This window comes from Copadichromis virginalis, linkage group LG3 (genome assembly GCF_057382275.1).
Source record: "Copadichromis virginalis isolate Kocher_CV1m ecotype Utaka linkage group LG3, C_Virginalis_male_GT1.1, whole genome shotgun sequence".
In the NCBI taxonomy this organism is placed as follows: Eukaryota; Metazoa; Chordata; class Actinopteri; order Cichliformes; family Cichlidae; genus Copadichromis; species Copadichromis virginalis.
In genome coordinates this window covers 41,510,914-41,530,976 of record NC_140620.1, presented here as the reverse complement: position 1 = coordinate 41,530,976, position 20,063 = coordinate 41,510,914, and the positions used below count along the sequence as shown (strand labels likewise).

The 20,063-nt window shown below is 41.9% G+C and overlaps 1 protein-coding gene across 1 annotated transcript in view; it reads right to left on the bottom strand.

The window, feature by feature from the left end:
• stim2b (stromal interaction molecule 2b) overlaps positions 1-17,995 on the bottom strand; it is a 58,687-nt gene extending 40,692 nt beyond the window's left edge. Inside the window, exon 1 of the mRNA XM_085451168.1 lies at positions 16,412-17,995. Within this exon, the coding sequence (XP_085307294.1) occupies positions 16,412-16,544 (133 nt within the window). The 5' untranslated portion in view covers positions 16,545-17,995. The remainder of the gene's footprint in view (positions 1-16,411) is intronic.
• Between the last annotated feature and the right edge of the window lie 2,068 nt (positions 17,996-20,063).

Genomic DNA, 20,063 nt, shown 5'->3' with positions numbered 1-20,063 from the left:
CTCTATTTTATTAATGTCTTGTGCAGCCGTGAACTTCTGCAGACAGCCTTTGCTTGCTTGCAAGGGGCGCCTCCTTATGTCTGACCCCGCCCTGCGAACCCTTTTATTACCATTTTTTTTGTGCACAGGTAAACACACCTATTAGAAGCTCAAAATGTATAAAAGCAAGGAGCAATGTGATGTCAGTGTGTACCAGGCATGTCCCCTGTATCCACTGCCCATATGGCAGTGTCATAAGTCAAGCTGACGGGTCAGTATTAAAGGCAAGTAAATAAAGCTTCTAGAGAGTCTACCATTTCAGCTCATCAGCAGCCATTAATAAGACACAAATATCATTAGCTGCCTACAAATGCCACCCACTAGTCCAGATAGAGGAAGAGAGGTGGTTAGTTAAGAGGAAGAAACAAGATACAGAAAGTATTCGTGTGTTACTCTCGCTTTGCACAAGCTGTTAAAATGAACGCATCGCAGACATGCACTTAAAAACCTACCTCTCTTACTCAACAAGCACTTTAAAATTGAGATTTGGCCAGCAGAAGGGGAACGAACCGGATAAACAATAAACTAGATACAATAATTAAACAAGACTTTCTCTCTACTACTTTTTTTTTCCCCCTGGAAGAAGCAATAATTTAAGAAATATTTATTTCTCAGGCTCTGAGGCTTTTGTTATGTTTGAGCTGATGTTTTGTTGACAGGTGTGCTTTCACATTCCTGTGGGTGCCTTGGGCATGGCAGACAAACACAAAGTAAAGTGCCACACATGACTGTATAATTAACTCATTTCCAAGTAGGGAGTGACAAGTGAATGACAGGCTTTTTTTTAAAGGATGACTCAGATTGTTCACGAACCGCTTACACAAAAAAGGAGTTACGCATGTAGCCTCGACGAATTCTTGGAAAACCTCACACTAAGCTCCACGCTGTCCCGGCTAAAGGCGTTTAACATGTCTGAACTGCAGCTCCGTCCACCCGCACGAAGCAGTGGAAACAAAAGATGGTGCAGGTGGAGGTGGATAAGCATGGGCGCAGTGAAGCAATGCAGCGAGTGCAAAACTCCAACATGCACATCTGCAGTCTGACTGAGCAGACTGTACATAAAAGATGGACACAGAGATTGCGACATCACCTACTGGTTTGTGGAGCTCCATTCTTAAGACGCCAGCTGAGAGTTTAGGTCGTCGCCATCATGGTTCAAACATCAGAAAAAGGTGAATTTGAGTTAAAAAAAAACAAAACCACAAGACAGCCGTGAAGCAAACCGTACTTCATTGTCTGTTTCACTCTAAATGAGATAATTTGCCAAATTAATATAATGTTGTATTTAACAAGTGTTAAAACATTTAGGAACATAAGCTCATCAGGAAAGTGTTTCCTGTGCTCACAAATCGAGCGACCAGTACCAGTGTTATTGTTATAGACGTCTATGCAATCAGGCTTGGCCACTAGATATAATGCAGATTTTACTTTTTAGACTCAGACTCACACCCACCTCTTAAATAAAGTCTATTTTTTGGTTTTGGTACAATGTTTTCTTTTCTTTTGTCACTAGCAGTGCTGTGCAGCATTGTTTGCCTACCGAGAGCCAGTTTTGTTTGAAAGTAACACAGAAGAAAACTACAGTACCGTCCACAAGTCATTTATTTATATTTTGCTTGGAAAATGGGAAATGAGTTATTGAAGCATGTGCAGACATACATGGAAATATATATGGCAATTCTAATTAGCTTGAAAATCAATATTTGGGTTGATCACATTTATTCTTTAGCACAGCCTAAAGGTCATCAAACCTGTTGTCACTGACTTTTCGTCCAGTTCTTGTGAAGTTTGGCCTACCTCAGTCTTTTCTCCTGTTTCCTTTTCTTAATGAGCTTCTTGACAGCCACACTTCCACTGAGACAATTTCTGAGGAAGCTTCAATGAACAGTAAATGGATCAAGTGACGGGCCAGATGCATCTTTCAGGTCCTGTGTCAGGGCTTTGCTGGATGTTTTTTCCTGTTTCTTAAGGACATGACTTACAGATATGTTTCATCTGCTGTGAGTAATGTTTTAAACACAAAACTTCTTCTATTCCTCAAGACCATTTAAAAAACAATTACAAGAAAGTAGGGCTGCTCGATTATGGCAAAAATGATAATCACGATTATTTTCACTGAAATTGAGATCTCGATTATTTGACGATATTTATTTAACCCTTTAAGACCTACTATAGAACCAAGTCCGCCAGAGCTTATATTATTTTTTTACATGCTGTAGTGCCATTTGTGGGAGCATTTCAAGTTGCTATACAACTGTTATAGCCCATATTTTAATAATATGTATGCATTAAGTCCATAGTAACTACATTAATTGCAAAAAAGTGCAATAAACTACAAAAAAAATTGAAAATCGTTTTTGCTTTTTTTTTTTTGCATATATTTCTACTTGGAGAAGTTTAAGAGGTTTATCCCTCAAAACTTTAAATACAAAAAAGTTGCAAAAATTAGTTTCCCACCACAGGAAATTTATTTTGAGTATCTTCATAGTTTTATTTTGGAGATACAGCAATTTTTATATACACTGCAGGAAAAACGAAAAAACAATCCTATGATGCAAATTTGCAAAGAAAACAGCATGTGCATCAAAATAAACTATTTCCAGCATTGCAATTCGAGTTCTAAGCATCTCAGAAACTATTCAGAAAAGTCAAACATGACCAGTATAGGCTTTTAAGGCCTACAAGTAAAAAAACTACATTTCCGCGAAAATGACGTCACTTCCGGTTTCGGGGAGGAAATGGCCGACATGTGATAGTTCGCGCTGACGTCTGTTTCACTGTGGGAAGTGTTACGAACAGCTGATCAGATCGGCAAAGCGTGTTTCTGGAATATTATATTTTTGTTGCTGCAAGCGCTTTTTATGCAATTTTTGCAAAGCTATATGTGGAAGGAAACCGTGACCGAGGACAAGCTGATGGCATAAGATGTAAGTACAACTCCTCCGGTTTCATATGCAAAACAAATTATTGCGCTAGCTTACACGGTTCAGGTTCTACAGGGATTTAAAAATAGTTACACAAAACGGAGCGTGCTGCTCTGACCGGCTTTAAAGGGTTAACAATAACAATGTATTGAATAATGACTTTAAAATATAATATAAAATAGTGTACAACACCACTGAAGTTTGTTTGTTTTGTTTTTTTTTAACCTGTCTTTTCAGTCACTTTCTCCTCTCCAAATAACTTCTGCTTAGCTTTCCGAGCTTCCCTCGGGTCCTCTTAATCAGCGGTCTCCAACCTTTTTTGCGCCACGGACCGGTTTATGCCCGACAATATTTTCACGGACCGGCCTTTAAGGTGTCGCGGATAAATGAGGGAGGGGCTAATAATCGGCTCAGTCATTTTTAATGATCGTTGAAAGCCCAGATCGTAATCGTGATTAAAATTCGATTAATTGAGCAGCCCTACAAGAAAGTCTGGTAAAATATAAAGAAACGAGGAATGGCTCAAGACTTTTGCACAACACTGTACACTCTGCAACTTCAGTTTTGCAAAAAGACTTTCACCTTTCTATCTTTGATTCAATAAGATGGTTGAGGAGACCTTTTGTCTTTGACCTTCTGAACCCAGTCATTTCCATTTATGTTTGGGATGGACCCACATGAGCCACCTTAATGGGCTTCAGTAATCCTCTGCTTAGGTCACAGCTCAAAAAAAGAGGGCAGATAAAGGAGGGAAGAAAACTAGAGGAAAACTTCCAGAAAAGGAGACGCTACTTGCGCCCCGGAGTTCGTGGAATGTTTGAATAACAGCCTCAAACACGAGACGTGTGATACATGCAGCCGGCCTGAAGAAGAAAAGAAAAAGGGAGAGACGGAAAAGACAAAAGGCCGAGCGCTGCCCTAATTAGCCGGCCCGGCTTCAGACACGCTCCTCTGGATATAACGTTGACTCGAATGAAGCATAGAATGTGTGCATAAGGTGACCAATCACAACGATCCAAGTCGTGCACACCAGCGTGCAAAAGATGCATCCCGCATAATCCCAGTTGGGATTAAGTGTTCCTGGGTCTGTGACATGGCCTAAGGGATGGAAAACTGGGGGTTAAGACTTTCCCAGTGGAGTTTTGAGAAGCACTTTATTTAGGTATGGTACACCATGTTCTCTGGCCTCATCACAGAAAGAAAATTAATGTAACAAAATAACACCAAGAAAGAGCTAGATCTGCACAAGTAAACAGCAGCAGAATCTGATGATCAAAGCTGAGCAATCAACTGAGGAATTTAGATACAGAGCTCACAAAGAGTCAGAGAGAAAATCTAGAGACCCGATTTTAAGTCACACCAGAATAAAATCAGATATAATCAGACCTAAAAAAATCATCTGATCTGACCTAATCGCCTTCTTAATTTAAAAAAAAAACCCATACATCCATTTTTTACAGCTGATCCAACTTTAATGTGGGCTGAAGTCCTTCCCCGCAGGGCAACTCCACATCCACACCTGCGACCAATTCAGAATCACCAATTAACCAATTAACAAGGACGACTTACGACTGCCGCAGGAAATTGGAGTGTCCAAAGGAAGCCCACGCCATCCCAGGGAGAACCAGAACCTTGCTCCACCAAAACCTTCTTCATGTTGCTTCTTGTGGAAATTCGAGCCATTCTCAGGTGTGTGTACACAAGTGAGTAAAATGTTTCACTACTAACAAGTAAATTAGTGGTTTTATTCAAACATGATGTACTCAGCTCAAGCACCTGTTTGTAAAGATGAGCTCAATAAAGGTGTGGCATCAATGTAAGCGCGTGAGTCTCACTCCAACCGGTCGCAGCAGATGGCCCCGCCCTCCCCGAGCCTGGTTCTGCTGGAGGTTTCTTCCTATTAAAAGGGAGTTTTTCCTTCCCACTGTCGCCAAAGTGCTTGCTCATAGGGGGTCATATGATTGTTGGGTTTTTCTCTGTATGTATTATTGTAGGGTCTACCTTACAATATAAAGCGCCTTGATGCGACTGTTGTTGTGATTTGGCGCTATATAAATAAAATTGAATTGAATTGAATGTAACATACAGAAGTTTAACACTCGTCCTCATCTCGATGGAGCTCACATTCCTGCACTTAGCTTTGGCCATTGCACACGCTCAGATGAGACGGATTTTACGTGACTTTATTGCGAATGAAAGGAACACTGAAACATCCTGTTCAAAAGTTTTACAGCCATCTTAAATGCTGGTTTGTTTTGATAAGCTGCAGGGTTTGCACGCACGATGCAAAATGACACGCACGCTTTTAGTTTCACTCTGAAAAGCGGCAGATTAATGCTGTGGGGCTCTTCTGTCACCGCAGCAGCGCGGCCATGTCTCAGCTGGAAGATTTGTATCTGACAGCAGACATCAGGTTTGGCTCTCGGCCAGCATCCTGTGTATGTCCTCTGCCTTCCTGTCTGACAGGACTCTGATCGTTTTCCTTTTATTTCTGTTCTTTTTTCTTCTCTTTCTTCAGCAGTTCTAAATACAGATGCAAGTTCGGACACCAAGAATAAGTGAGACACTGCAGACAGCAGCAAAGTTATTTAGCACACCTTCCCAGTTTGGATAAAGAGCCGGAGTTTTTGCATGTGGTGTAACACACAGACAAAACTAAAAGTATAGATTCAACATAGGATACTGGTCCAGTATCTTATTCACATAGCTGGACTTGACGTATGTGAAAAATGAGTTTATCTATTTGATTTCTTTTCGTGTTATCTGACATTTACTGAGGAGGTACCGATTATCATATTCTGAGCTGATAAAATTTCTGAAGATTACTGACAGTTGTTGTTTTTACCCCACTTGTTCCAGGAAAGGAGTACTCCTTTCTCTGGAAGTGAGTTGAGCTCTCTCACCAATCTCTGAATAAGCAATCAAACTATAATCTAATCACTGGGTCAAAGACACAAGGACCTCAGACTCGACTGAACACATCAGATAAGCGCCAGCCACTGCCATCAAACCTGACGCTGTTGTACATGATGCATTTCTAACTTGCAGGAATATACTTCTAAACAGAGCCAGTCGTCACCTGATACTGGCCTATCACAGATATAAACTGTGTGCCTTGAGTTCTGTGGGGGAAAGGGTGATCTCAAGCAGAAAAGACATAACTTTCATGGTTTCTTCAGTTGGTTTGTCAAGTCGATTCCTCAGTTTCTATAACACATGTAGCAGAGCATTAGGGCCGGCAACAGAACAAATATGTTGGCCATCAGCAATTATAAGGCTAAAGGGCTACCTTGGAAAGCACACTAAGGAAGCTAGGCATGTGTTTTTCGTTACACCAGCATAACCACTTACTACTCCTCGCTCACGTGCCTCAGCTTGCCAGTTTCGTCTCACACAAACTGCACGCCTCTCAGAACAAAAGAGTGAGGCAACAGTCTCAGACCGAAAAATGCACTGACTAAAAACCTACACCCTAGCTAACCACTCACCCATTTGGTACTGTAGATACAGAAGAAGCCACCACATGTAAGTGATTTAGTTCTTACCAAGCTCTTTGATGTGCAATACGAACTGGTGCCATCGCAGACCACATCAAAGGAAATCCAAATAGGCTCCAAAGAAGTCACCTGTTAGTCCGGACATGCTGCCGTTTGTAAGGCCAAGACAGATTAGCATCCAGCTTAGCACGGCCCAACCAAGAAATGAAGGGTAAAAACATAGTTCAACTGCTTGCTTGAACTCTATACTTTTGATTATTCGAGTTGTGGGAGAAACTTGATTTCGATCTTACATAATAAAGGTGCATAATAAAACAATGCTGATAAGAGCAGTGAGAGTGGAGGAAAAATCCAAAACAAGCTAAAAGATGCTAAAATACTTCAAAGACCAAAAGGGTGCAGCAGAGGTGCTTGACCGTGCTTCCTATTTTACAATCCATCCATGCAACACGCAGCAAGACAGAGGGCCTACACAGCACGAGGCACCAGTAGATGATGTTATGGCTGATTAGGGTAATAGTGGAGAAAACAGGAAGCAAGAGATGGCAGAAATAAAAGCTGAAAGGTGCTCAAGCAGGCACCCGTGTGATTTCCAGATTTGCATCTAAGTCTGCCCGTTACGCTTGGTTTCTAACTGTGAATCATTTTTTGCTATGAGCACAGGTCAGAGCACGAATGTCGGTGGAGGCAGACTTGCGAGGGGGCAGCATACCAAAGAAATCCACACCGCTCTTTGCCCCCTCGCGCCGAGGCCACCACCACATTACATGCCCTCCACCGAGGGAAAGTCCCTGAAATCAGAGGGGAGTGCTTCTGACGTCCAATATCTAACTTTAAATACTTCTTAAATTTATATATATAGATGCATTTACCCTGATTTATTTTTTTATTGGGAACTCTGCTGCTAACGCATGAAAGCTCCAACTTCTTCAGGTCTAAACAGGAAGTATCTGTGTGTAACTTCCACAAGTAACTTTTCACCGAAATCATGTAAAATTTTGCATGCAAAACTTGTAATGGTGAGAAAACTGCATCTGTGAAGGTCACAGCATTGACCTCTTCCTGTATTAAGGCGACAAGTATTATCACAGCACAGTCCCATAATAGAACGAGGCTCTCAGCCTTTTATTCTCGAAAGCATGGAGGTGAAACTGCCTTTCATGTTGTTTCACGAGGATTTTTAAGGTAAAGTCAATCAGACCAAGCGAACGTTTGGCTTTGAGGTTAAAACAGATGCTTTTTAGAGTTTGCTGTAAAGCCTCTAACCATTTCACTACAGTCTAAATCTCACTACACGACAACAGCAGGAGAAAACAGAGGAAGTGAGATATAAAAGGGGAAACAAGAAATTTGTTTTCCTACACGGTGCCTATGCACATCAGTGTTTGCGCTTTTTTTTCTTTGCTTGTTGGCTTGTAGTGATGCCTGTTGCATCTGTCACACAGGGGTCACCCAGCCAAGAGCTCATGTAATGCCAGCTAGAGGATCAACACCTTGAAGTGTGGTGCTGGGGGACAACAATAGCCCCCTGTGAGATGGGAGAGGGCACAGTTCTGCTACTGTAGGCCACTCGCAACAGGAAACACTGTACAGCTGAGTACAGTGACCTACATCTTCCACCAAGGCGCTTTCTGCACAAATGAATCAGCTTACAGTCAGCCAGTGTTGTCTGCTTATGAATGAATTATCTGGAACGTACTGGTGTGTGCATTAGCGAGTCGAGACTGTGAAACAAAGGTTTGTTTCAGCCTCATCTCTAAGTTAGAGGACACTGAAATGAAAAAGCAGAGATTATTCAGAGAAGGTCATTAATATGCAATACGAGGAATTTTAACAACGACTTAAGACACAGAAATCTAAGAAAAAACAATAGTTGGTAGTAAAATTGACAGGAAATAGCAGCCTAACAATGCCCTGATTACAGTGAATCAGGTCATTGATTGTTTCTACACTCAAGTCCAGTCTGTTCTCCACCATGGCTGCTGACAGCGGGCACGCTAGAGCAAATCGTCCAGCTCAGACTTCTAGTGACAGCCACAATAATAAAAAGGATCGCCCTAAAGCCACAGCCACAACAGGAAGCATGGTGGCTAAAATTTTAAATGCACTCGAGGGGTCTGTTTGTTTGGTGAAAGGCCTCATTAGGTTGGATCACCACCCTAAAGCCCCCAACTGAGACGGGCAGCAGTTGCCCACTTTTGAGAAAAGCCAAAGGGCCAACTTGTGTCAGAGCAGTGCTGCGACTGTTTCACACCAAATACACGCTGTAAACACAACACAGATGGAAAAATACCACGCTGTGAGCAACAATAATACACTTAAAAAATGTTTTAATAAGATGTTAAAGTGATCCAGGGCGATCGTGGCTCAAGAGTTGGGAGTTCGCCTTGTAATCGGAAGGTTGCCGGTTTGTTCCCCGGCTTGGACAGTCTCGGTCGTTGTGTCCTTGGGCAAGACACTTCACCCGCTGCCTACTGGTGGTGGTCAGAGGGCGCCAGTGTCCGGCAGCCTCGCCTCTGTCAGTACGCCCCAGGGTGGCTGTGGCTATAATGTAGCTTGCCATCACCAGTGTGTGAATGTGTGTGTGAATGGGTGGATGACTGGATGTGTAAAGCGCTTTGGGGTCCTTGGGGACTAGTAAAGCGCTATACAAACACAGGCCATTTACCATGATAAGTATTTCAGCGATATCTGAAAACAGTATTTGCATATTTGGACTTTTATGCTAGCGACATGCCATACATGGGGCTGTTGTTAGAATACCTGCTTACTGCCTCGCTGGAGTAAACAAGCGCCTTCCCTCCAAAACTGGTATATCTCGTCAACACTGATGATCCAGTTAAAGAGGTGCAAATTGGCCTTGTCGTTGGTACAAAGCTAAGTTAGTCATGCCTAATTGGTAAACACATTGTGCTCTGCAGAGCCCGCCTAGTTGTTAACTTTCTCTGGTTTTGTGTGTGCCAACATGGCATCAAAACTAAGAGCTGAAAACGTCACACTTGATCACGTTGAGGTTTGTTGGTGACGTCCATTCCCTGTGGTATTTTTTTCTTATGTCTTTTTTTTCAAAAAGATGTATTTTTTTCAAAATGTCTTGATGAATGCTCAATCATCCAGGTACGTAAATCTCCTGAAGTTGATTCTGTTCGTCCAGATGAACAGAATCACTCATCCAGTCTGAAGACTGAAGAAGTCACTTGGATGAGTGACAAAACGTTTCTCCCACTGAAAACACTACGTCCAGATGAACAGAATCAACTTTTGGAGATGTGTGGAAAAGCTCCAAATTTGAGTCTAGTGAGATCTACTGCTGATTTTAATTTTTCTTTTTATTTCAAAGATTTCATTGATCTCACCCTCAGCCACATGTCTTCTTCTAAGATGGTTCAAAACTATCCTTCGAGGTTTTAATCATGTGTTTCAGAGTTAACCCAGTTTTATTAGCCTGATGAATCTCGTTTGGTGTTTTCATTTGCTTGATGCCAGCCAATAAATTGACCCTTCTGAAATGGAGTAACACATTTTACACAACCATGTATCTTCCGATGCGGTTGTTTAAGACATGACAAGTTACTCACTGCATCAGTTAGGCTTAAATAACCTGCTGCCTGCTGAAACAAACTAACTGAAGTAAATATCCAATGTAAGGGTCTTAATTAGCTTAGTTAAATCCAGCTGGTGACTTGTAGGAAATTTAGAGTGAGCAACTTTTACATTACACACAGTCATTTGATCCATTTCCATCATACAAGTTTTGATTAGTGCAGTATGGAAATGTGAAGTGTTCAAAGGATCATTTTGGTGGAAATCTATCAGTGCACAGAGAAACCCTCCAGAACAGTCTGTTCTTGTCAAAAAATGGAAATGGCTTTGCGTGTTGAGCTGTATTCCACAGAGGAACATTATGACTTATTTCACATTCACGCTGATATTTTGTCATCAGCCCCCTGAACAACCCCCAAATTCGACCGTCTTTCCTCGAGTGTGCGTGTTAGTCTGATAGAGCAGGGGCCAGCCGGCAGCGGTGGAAGCAGTATAAAATGCAAACTGTCATGCTTGGCGCAGCACTTGAGCCAGCACTGGCAAGATAGGCAAATGCCGAACCTCCTTTCCAAGCAAATCTCTTTAACAATGCAGCCACTGAACTCTGAGATAACCAATGTCACCTCTGATTTAGCCATATAAGCAAACCTTCTCCAAACTTGTCCAAGCTTTGGGCGTGACAGAGATCTAATCACAATTGCTTCAATACATCCAAGTCCGTAATTAACCTCAATCTGTAGGTTGGAAAAAAAGTCTACACTAAATGGGCTTCCTGTATCAGATTCAGCTATCAGCGAGCAGCCACATTACTTCAACACTGGATGTTCCTTGCAGGCACAAGGGTTTTGTTTGTTGAAATGCCAACACGCTAAATACACAAAACTATTAAAACAAGGGTAGACCACATTCACAGTACCGCTCTACAGAGTGTGCTCGCAAACACCTCTTCCATTTTTACTGCATCTTCTGCTGACTTTCCAAAAATCTATACCCAGTTTGCTTCCAGTGATGATTTATGACTCCTATTGTTTAGACCTGGTGTGGATTTGGCCTGTGTTAGAAAAACATGCTGATTTTGGATAGATTTATAACACACTAGATTCTCCTCATAGCTGAAAAGGCCAACAATGAGGAAAAAGGTGTTGTTTTACAAACAAAGCACTGCAGGACATTGTACTTTTACTCTTTTTAAAGACAAATGCGTCACAAAAACCATTGTTCACTATGACCTTCAACTCAATTTGTGTGTCCCTGGTTATCTGCAACACCACTGTTGGTGATTACTAGTTCAGGCCTAGTTTCATCTCCTCTTTTTGTCTTTTGATACAAGTTCATTAGTAACTTTAAAATCACGTAATTATAAACTTCAACAATGATGCTGGCGCTCAATATGAAAACACCTGGTTCCTCGTACACAAATATGCTCACGAGCTATTAAATATACGCTCATGATAAACTGCACACTTAACCACCGTCACTGTCGAATCAATTTCTACTCTCTCAGTTCCTCTGGGTTTGTCTTTGGGAATCACAAATCTCCAAGGAACCCATCTCTGGCCAGTCAGAAGTTAAACCCGAACCTTTTGGACTACCTACCTCCACACTGGAACAGTTTAAAAATAGCAGACTTGTATCACCACTGCTGATAGAAAACACTAAAGGCTTTAGGCACAGGCTTTATATATGCCTCGACAAATATAAGTAGTAAAAACCTTTTATGTAATAACATGCTAGGACAATATGTACAGTGTAAGTGGTTATATATTTAACGAGTCACTTCCCTAAACAAACTTTTGGAGTGCCTTCATGCTAAACTACAGTTTTTCCATTTTGCATTTGTAACGATGAGGGTGACAACGGGTCAAGTGAATCTGGCCCCAGTCTCACGAGACTGCGTCGCTCGAGTGACTAGATGGCAAACAGCCGTCATGAGGGAAAACGAGTATTCTCAAAACAACCAGATTACTGCGGTCACTCACGTCTCCTTCTAGGCTCAAAATGGGAATCTGGTCACAGTCACACAGGCCTAGAGAGCACACGTTGACCATCTGACAAACATCACTAGGAGGAAAAAGTTTATTTCCCAACTGGCTTGTGAGTGGTTGCTGGCTGCAAACGGACTGCTGCAGTAGATCGCGTGCAAGATGCACTTTTTCGTTTTACGACCGCTCGGTTAATAGTTAGTGTTTTTAGACAACTAGGCATCTTCCATGGAAACTACAAATGTTACAATGTGTTAGCAAGCAAAGCTATCATAAGAATAAAATGTGATGCACCTTTGTTTTGCATCTAAGCATTTTAAATATTCATTAAAAGTACATTAAAAACAAGGACATTTGAGGGACTTGTTAAACATACAAATAGAAACCGAGATAGGTCATGCCTCAGGGAAAACAATCTACCAATTGTCAGCCTAGCAGTTTCATCCCAAGCGTCTCCACATCCTAAGGTATTCTTGGAAAAGAGGCTGAAGCTAAAGTTATTTCCACTGGCAGGCAAGTAGTTTGCATAGTAGCTTTGCCACCGTTAGTGTGTGTAAATGGGTGAATGACAAATGCATTATTAATGGTTTTGAAGAACCAGTAAGGTGAAAGGGTGCAATAGCATATAGCATGTGCTTTCCCTCAGCTTATACTATCGAAAGGCCACCTTCATGGAAAGCTGACCTTTCAATGAAAAGCTGACCTTTCCACAGTACTGAGTGGGAAATGGTTAGCAGTGTGGTTTTGTTTCCTGTCACCACCGTCTCTATATTCATTAGTTTTCTTGTTCATGGGAAGAGAGAGCTGATCTCATCCCTTGGTTCGTATTTACACTGTCATGCTGTTGTGGAACAGGACCTCTGTGCTTTTGCCTTATTAATCAATATACTGTAAAACCCCTGGTTGATTTTTCAGGAGCAGCTTGACACTTGTAAACAGTCACGAATGCTTAATAGCTGTCTGGGGCAAGGTTTAATACCTTCAGGAGGTTTTACAGACATGCACGGATGCACCAGATGAAATAAAGATATAAATTAGTCTATTTGCCTTTATTTATGAGGCTTTTTGTGTGTCTTCAATTGAAGCGCCTAGCAGTGTTCTGTTAACATAGCACAGAGCTCATTTTGAGTTTGTGCAAATGTCCCTAATTGCAAAAAGTCAAAGACAAAGCCCAAAAGCTAACATTTGAAATTAAGCTTCATGCGATTAAAGAATTGTAATAACAATTCATGCTAACATTTGGCTCAGAGACAACTTTCCACTTTAAAATCTACCTGTGAGGGTATGTCAGAAGATGCAAGTGAGGAATATAACTAAACTAGGGTGGAGTTTAAGGCTACAAAGTGTAACAAAACATCAAATATTAGCTGTAAAATGATATGCTTAAGTTTTGGTATTTGGTAAAGGATTATCAGATATGTAGGGCAAGAATCCTAACCCCCATCTCTGAAATGGTACAATCCTGTAATTTCCCTGTAAATAGACCTTGTTTGGATTCTATGTATTAAGGTTTCTCGTGGGCCGTCACACATGGATAATGGTTGTTGAGTGGTTCCTGGGGGTTGCTACCTGTTGCTGGGGGACATCAACAAAGAGGGTGTTGCATCAAAAACCTCCTTGTGATTGCTTTGGTTGCTAGCAGACTTTTGCAATCACTCCCTTAGTTTACATGGAAGACTCCAGCTTGCCTGTAATGCTTGCTAACTTCTAATCAAGCGGTAGAAAAACTTGAAAATGAATATAAGTTGTGCCCCAGCGCTGCAGTCAACCTATTTCAAAAAGGTGCAACTTTTACTTCGAAGGCAGCCAGTCCATTTCCAACTTGTCACATAGTTTCACTATCGCTCAAGTAATAGCTAGCAAGCGTTTGCAGACGTGTCACCATCTTCCATCCTAGAATTTACAACCATCTGCTAAGGACTGCAGCAATCCCAAGGAGGTTTTCTCCAACCAGTCGAGAAATACATATTTTTCCCTAGCAACGCATGGTTGCCAGGGGTCACTAAATAGTTTCTAGGGCTGCACCACTAAGGCTTTAGAAGTCAATTTCATAATGACTGCAAGCAACCATGTACCAACTGGTTGGGAAGTACCCATTTTCATTTTAGAAGGTTATACCTGTATGACTGGGCCTTGTTCACTTGTCATCATGATTGCCACACTTTCAAAATTGTGGATAAGATAGCATCTCGTGGTTAATGGTCACATATCTACAAAACCTCAGTAGCCTTAGCTTCTCTGATCTGATTATTAGTTCATGACTTTTAGCTAACTTTAAGAAAATGTTACTGCTGGGTTAGTTAGCCAGTGTTATACCTTTTTATACTATTTTTACTACAAGCAGTTAAACAAACTGCTGAACAGTAGCATACCAAAATTATAGTTTACCATGTAGAGTTATAGTGGTGGACAAGTTAATGCCATGTAGTTAACAGTGACAGGACTGCATAACTTCAAGAGAGATATGACTGAGTTTATTTTTCAGTCAAATCTGTTGTTCATGCCTTTGGACGCTCACGTTACCAGACTAAGTTTAAGGAATAGTTGGACATTTGTGGAAATTCCTGTATATTTTTTGCCAAGAGTTAGGATTAAGGTTGATTCCTGTTTGTCAGCCTTTTGACTGTCAACTCATAGCTTAGGAAAGTGGGAATAAACAGTCTTTTCAAAGCGAATTCCCATAAAGAGCATTTTGATTTGAATTGTTTTGTGTTACCGGTAGGGTGCATAACTTGTTAGAGTTCTGATGACAAAGCTCATTTGAGCAGGCTTAAGAAGTCTGAAGATAGTCAAAGTGACAAAATATCGATTAACTTTGATTGCCCTGACCATATACATGCTCCAGAAGTTTCCCAGCAAATATACTTTTGTCAGATATTTTGTTTTGGTCTAGAATGACTTGGTTGATTGTTAATCAAACCATTAATACATGCCTGAGCTTGTTCACTTAACCAGATAAAGAAATATCTGCTTAAATTAGTCTTTTATCTGAATGCATGTGTGGGGGACTTTTTCTGCAGAAAATTAGGAGGAAACAGTTATCCCACTCTCATCTGTCAGCCAGCCGCCTGTTAGCACATAGCTTCACATGAAGCCTACATAATGGAAACAAACTGAGTCAGTCCAACGGTGACATAATCCTGACATAATTATATCTTCCTTGATTAAATGTGTACAAAAGTGGACGGTAAAGGCTCCCAACTATTCCTGGACATTCCACCGACTGCCTGGCAACAGGTCCCACTCAAGAGAGTGAAAAAGGAGTCTTCTGAAAATGTTAAAATACTCCTTTAAATGCTCAGTTCAGTTAACAGAGACTTACCACAAACGGTCAAGGATCAGCACACAGCCATAAACAATTTATGCTGGGATGTCCCAATACATTAGCAAGGACACCACAATGAAAGTATCTATATGAACTTATCCAGGTATAATTCACCAGATGCCTTCAGTATAATACTGCACTCAGATCATTGTCACTTACTTAATTATTAGGTTCCAAGGGGTTCCCCACTACACAAAGAACAATAAAAGAAGTGATCCACCCCCTTAGTAATCCAACACTAACCACCACTAAATATCTTATACTGTAGCTTACTAATTTGCTCTTCAACATGAGCCTTCAGATTCAGTGAGGTCGGTTACATAACACTGAAATGTATATTTGCTCAAACAGCAAACACCTATATACATATATATTTACCTGTATGTCAAGTGCCTCCAGAAACAAACTGTTATGTCATTACACAGGTATGCAGTCAAACCAACCGGTGTATCGTTTTAAACTCGACTATAAAGGCCCTAAAACAAGGCCAGGTGCTGCTTATTAGCTTCAGCATCCCTTTCAGTCCTTGTGTCAAGGTAACTCTAACAAACAGAGAAGGAAATAGTACAAGGCTTTTTTATAATGCTGTCAGTTCAGGACAGCGTGGTGTATAAAAAAGGGCCTGGTTCAAAATATTGCCTGGATGCAAATTGATGGAAATCCTGCTCTAATAAGGTTATGTCAACAGTACAGTTTAGCTGGGGAGGGTTTAGTCACCTGTGGCCTTCTGGAAATGATCAACCGGGCTCAAAACACACAGCATTATAGAGCTATGCTGTGCATTATAACACCATAAGGGCACCTGTCATGTCATCACAGCAGCCTTGATGGCACGGATGTGAGTGCAGCCTGCATTCCTGTCATGTCACGCATTCATCAGCAATGAACAGAAAGGAGAGGAATTCAAAAAAGAGAAACAGAGAAAGAGACAGAGAGGTGACAGTCGACATAAGATGCATCACTTCCATTAGGCTGCTGCGCAGGGCATTCCTCGGCTTTCCCAAAGGGAGACAGAGGGAGGGGAGGGGTGAGTGTGGGGGGTAACACTGTACATGCGTAAATAAATGAGAGACACTTGTGTCCGACATGGACTGCGCTTACCTGTGGTGGCTACGTTTTGAGCATCAGACGAGCGGCTGGGTAGATCATTCGAGTAAGAGCACTCCAAGCCGAGTACCGCATAGATGACGAGTCCACGTAGCAATACATTCACTACCCTGTGGATGTAACTCATTGTGGAAATGAGGTGAAAATCTAGTAATCCGTGGGACTGACAGTGTAGATGGAGATTTAAATCACAGGTGGTGGTGGGGGGAATACCCCAGAAAAAAAAGGACAGACTGGTGAACACAGCCAACGATTAAAAAACCCCCAGTAAAAATAAAAATCTAGTCTTTTTTTAGAGCGGAAAATATGTGGTGTCACGACAAAAAAGGCACCTGAACTTCAAAAGATAACAACAATAATAATAATCCTGCAGTGGACTGACAGCTAAAAACAGGAGCCAGTCACTGACTGCCGGCACAAAACCTCACAGGAGCGTGGAAAAAGCCCACGAAATAATAGTTCATTGTTCGCCAAACTACCCTGAAAGAAGCCCTTCTTTAAAAAAAAGAAAAAAAAAAAAAAAAAGAAATCACTTTAATAGCCTCTAATGGCTTTACTGGCTGTTTCAGAGGGGTGTCTGCTGGGAGGCAGGACAAATGACAACCCCATATCCAAATCTATGCATTCAAAAATATATATTTATGTATTTATATGTGTTAGCTACCAAACACGACCAGGTTGTGTATTAGAGGGAAGCACATGCAGCCTATGTGTAGGAATTCCCTATCCAAAACAAAACCAGACTCAAAAAATGGTAGCAGCCGAGGATATCCGGGAGCTACAGTTAATGCCAAGTGCTCTGTTAAATCCTTACGTGGAGCAGTGAGTTGGAAGAAAATAGTCTCTGTACTTCCACGTATAGTATACAAACACCGGGGACAGCCTCAGCATATTGAACTCGCAGTGTCTCGTAGGTCCGCCTCTTCACACGAAAGCAGCAAATCCCACTGCATCAAGTAAAAATATTAGATGTAAATATAAATATATATGCGCCTCTTCTTGCTCCGTTTCCTGTCCCTTAGTCCTTTTCCGACCGGTATCTGTCGCACACGACATCCGCCTACTTTCCAAATGAAGTTTTTAAGTCAGCTTCTCATGGCTCGGCGCGATACTGTATCCCCCTCCAGTCATATCAGCTGCTCGCCGGCTGATGCAGACCAGTAGGAAGGGAAGCCGAGCGGGGCGGAAGTCGGTATGCAAAATGGTTTGACATCAGGAGCCGGGGGAGGAGGAGGGAGAGAGGAGGAGTGCCGGGAGAGGAAGCAACGACGGGGCGGAGGGGGGGTTAATTTGCCCCAACCACTGCCGCGTGCAGGTCACCACGGGAGGGATTTGTTTTTGTTTTTAGGGAAATTCAGCGAAGCTTGTCGAGCCAAGACGAGCACCGCCACCCGGTTGCACCACCCCGGTGTTACACGCAGAGGTACCCGCTCTTTACTCACTCCCTCGGGCAGTTTAATGGTGGTCACGGAGGAGCCCTCCAAAGAAACTTCGGGGTTTTTCTCGTCTCGGTGATGCCCGCCTCATTGTTCTCCAGGCACAGCCAAGTTTTCCTCCGTGCTGAGCGCTCTCATTGGTTGCGCTGTCCCAACATGGCAGAATCTGATTGGATGCCTCCCATGGCATCTTTTTTTGTCTCTTTTGAGGATGTTTAGCGCGGGAAACAAAGCGACGTTAAGGGATTATACTGGGTTTATTACGAGTAAACTCGGTGCTTTACTGAGAGGAAAGTGGCTGCTACTTCTGTTTCGGGCATTTCTACATTCATATCCACAAAAATGTACTGCAAAACTAAATATTGTAACAGAAGCATTTCATTTATTCATCTTTATTGACTGGAGACACTCCATTGACCAACGTGAACCAACCATAAGTTGATTTAAATTGAGTTTGTATTTGCTTTTTAATGTACTTTTCCCACAGAGAGTATATGAAAGCACCCTGATAATCCCATGCAAGAGTTTAAGATGAACAAGTAAAGGTTCAATTTTAGAAAACGCACTGGTATAAAGTATTTGGGGGTTTTTTCTCATATTTGTCACATTTATATGATTCAGATCATCAAACATATTTTAATATCATACAAAGAAAAATACCTGATGATGATCCTATTTATTAAAGGAAAATTATCCAAACCTACCCAGCTTTGTGTGAAAAAGTAATTACCCTTAAACTTGGCAGTAAGAACTACAAGCTGACATGAAGCAACAAAGCAGGTCTAGACCATCACATTACCACCATGTTTAACTGTTAGGGTGTTATGTTCTTTTAATGAAATGCTGTGCTAGTTCTGTGCTAGATGTAACAGGACCCAGACTTTCTAAAAGTTTAACTTTTGTCTCATCAGTCCACAGAATATTTCCCCAAAAGTCTCTGAGATCATCAAGATGTTTTTTGGTAAATGTGAGATGAGCCTTTGTGGTCAGCAATGGTTTCCCCCTTGATTCTCTCCCATAGATGCCATTTTTGCCCAGTCTCTTTCTTATTGATGAATCATGAACTCTGAACTTAACTGAGGCAAGCGAGGCCTGCAGTTCTTTAGATGCCGTTCTGTGTTCTGGCTGGCCGGCCACTCCTGGGGAGTTTCAATCGTTTTTGGAGATGTATGGGTATAGATATGCTGAGAACAAAACCCCGTCTTATTCACCAGTATTTTCACCCAAAAACCTGGCTGGTGAAAGCGAGCGCAACAAAAGCACTCATAAAAAACTTTATCTGTCGCAAAAGATGGATTGTAACAAAAGATTAGACCTTTATTATTCCATGTTATTTTTCCCAGTATACTATTTCCACATTTACTCAGAATGACATGTTTCTGCATATCATACGCTTTCATTGCTGGTTGATTTTACGCTCATTCCTCTTTTTGTTGTCAGAAAACTGTGACATGCATTTTACCTTCCATCAGGCTTATAAATAAGATTTTTATTGTATGGAATTGTAATCCAAGCGGTCTAGCACAGTGGAATGTAAGGCAGGCTGTTTTAGCGGCCATGGCCTAAAACTCTAACCCCATAAATGTTTAGTCATTTCATATCAGCAGTAACAAGAGCACAGAGCCAATTCATGCTGCTGTCCAAACACTTATTAAGCCCACTGTACTTGATACGGCTCTCAACAAGAAATCTTTCAGCGGCGGCCAGCCTCGGTGTTGACGGACACAACGCATGCCGCCCTGCAATGAAACACTTCAGCCACCAGGAGGAACTGCTGCGTGAGCGAGCTACAGCAGCAGGTGATGCTCGTCAAGAGTAACAGACTTGCAGGAGGCCAAAGGAGGTGTAACGGCTGATAAAAGAGTGAGCCGTGGGAGTCCTAGTAAACAGGTGGCAGATGCAGCGGAGAGCAGCAGACGAAAGAGAAGAACAGCATAATTCAATACGAGCCTGCGGAGGGAGGGAGAGGGGAGGAGAGTAGCCAGCGACCAAGGAGAAATGGAGCAGATGCCGCATGTAGGAGGAGGGAGAGCAACCGGGTCCCTCGGTGCTGCTTCCTGGTCACTTTCCCATTCTGCCCTCTCTGCAAATGACTTATGGTGAGAGTCCAGATTACAGTACGGCATGTCCAAATAACTGGTCCCAAAGAAGCAGGAACCCCACAGAGGTCGACATAATTCACGACTTTACAGGATCACAGAGGAAGAAAC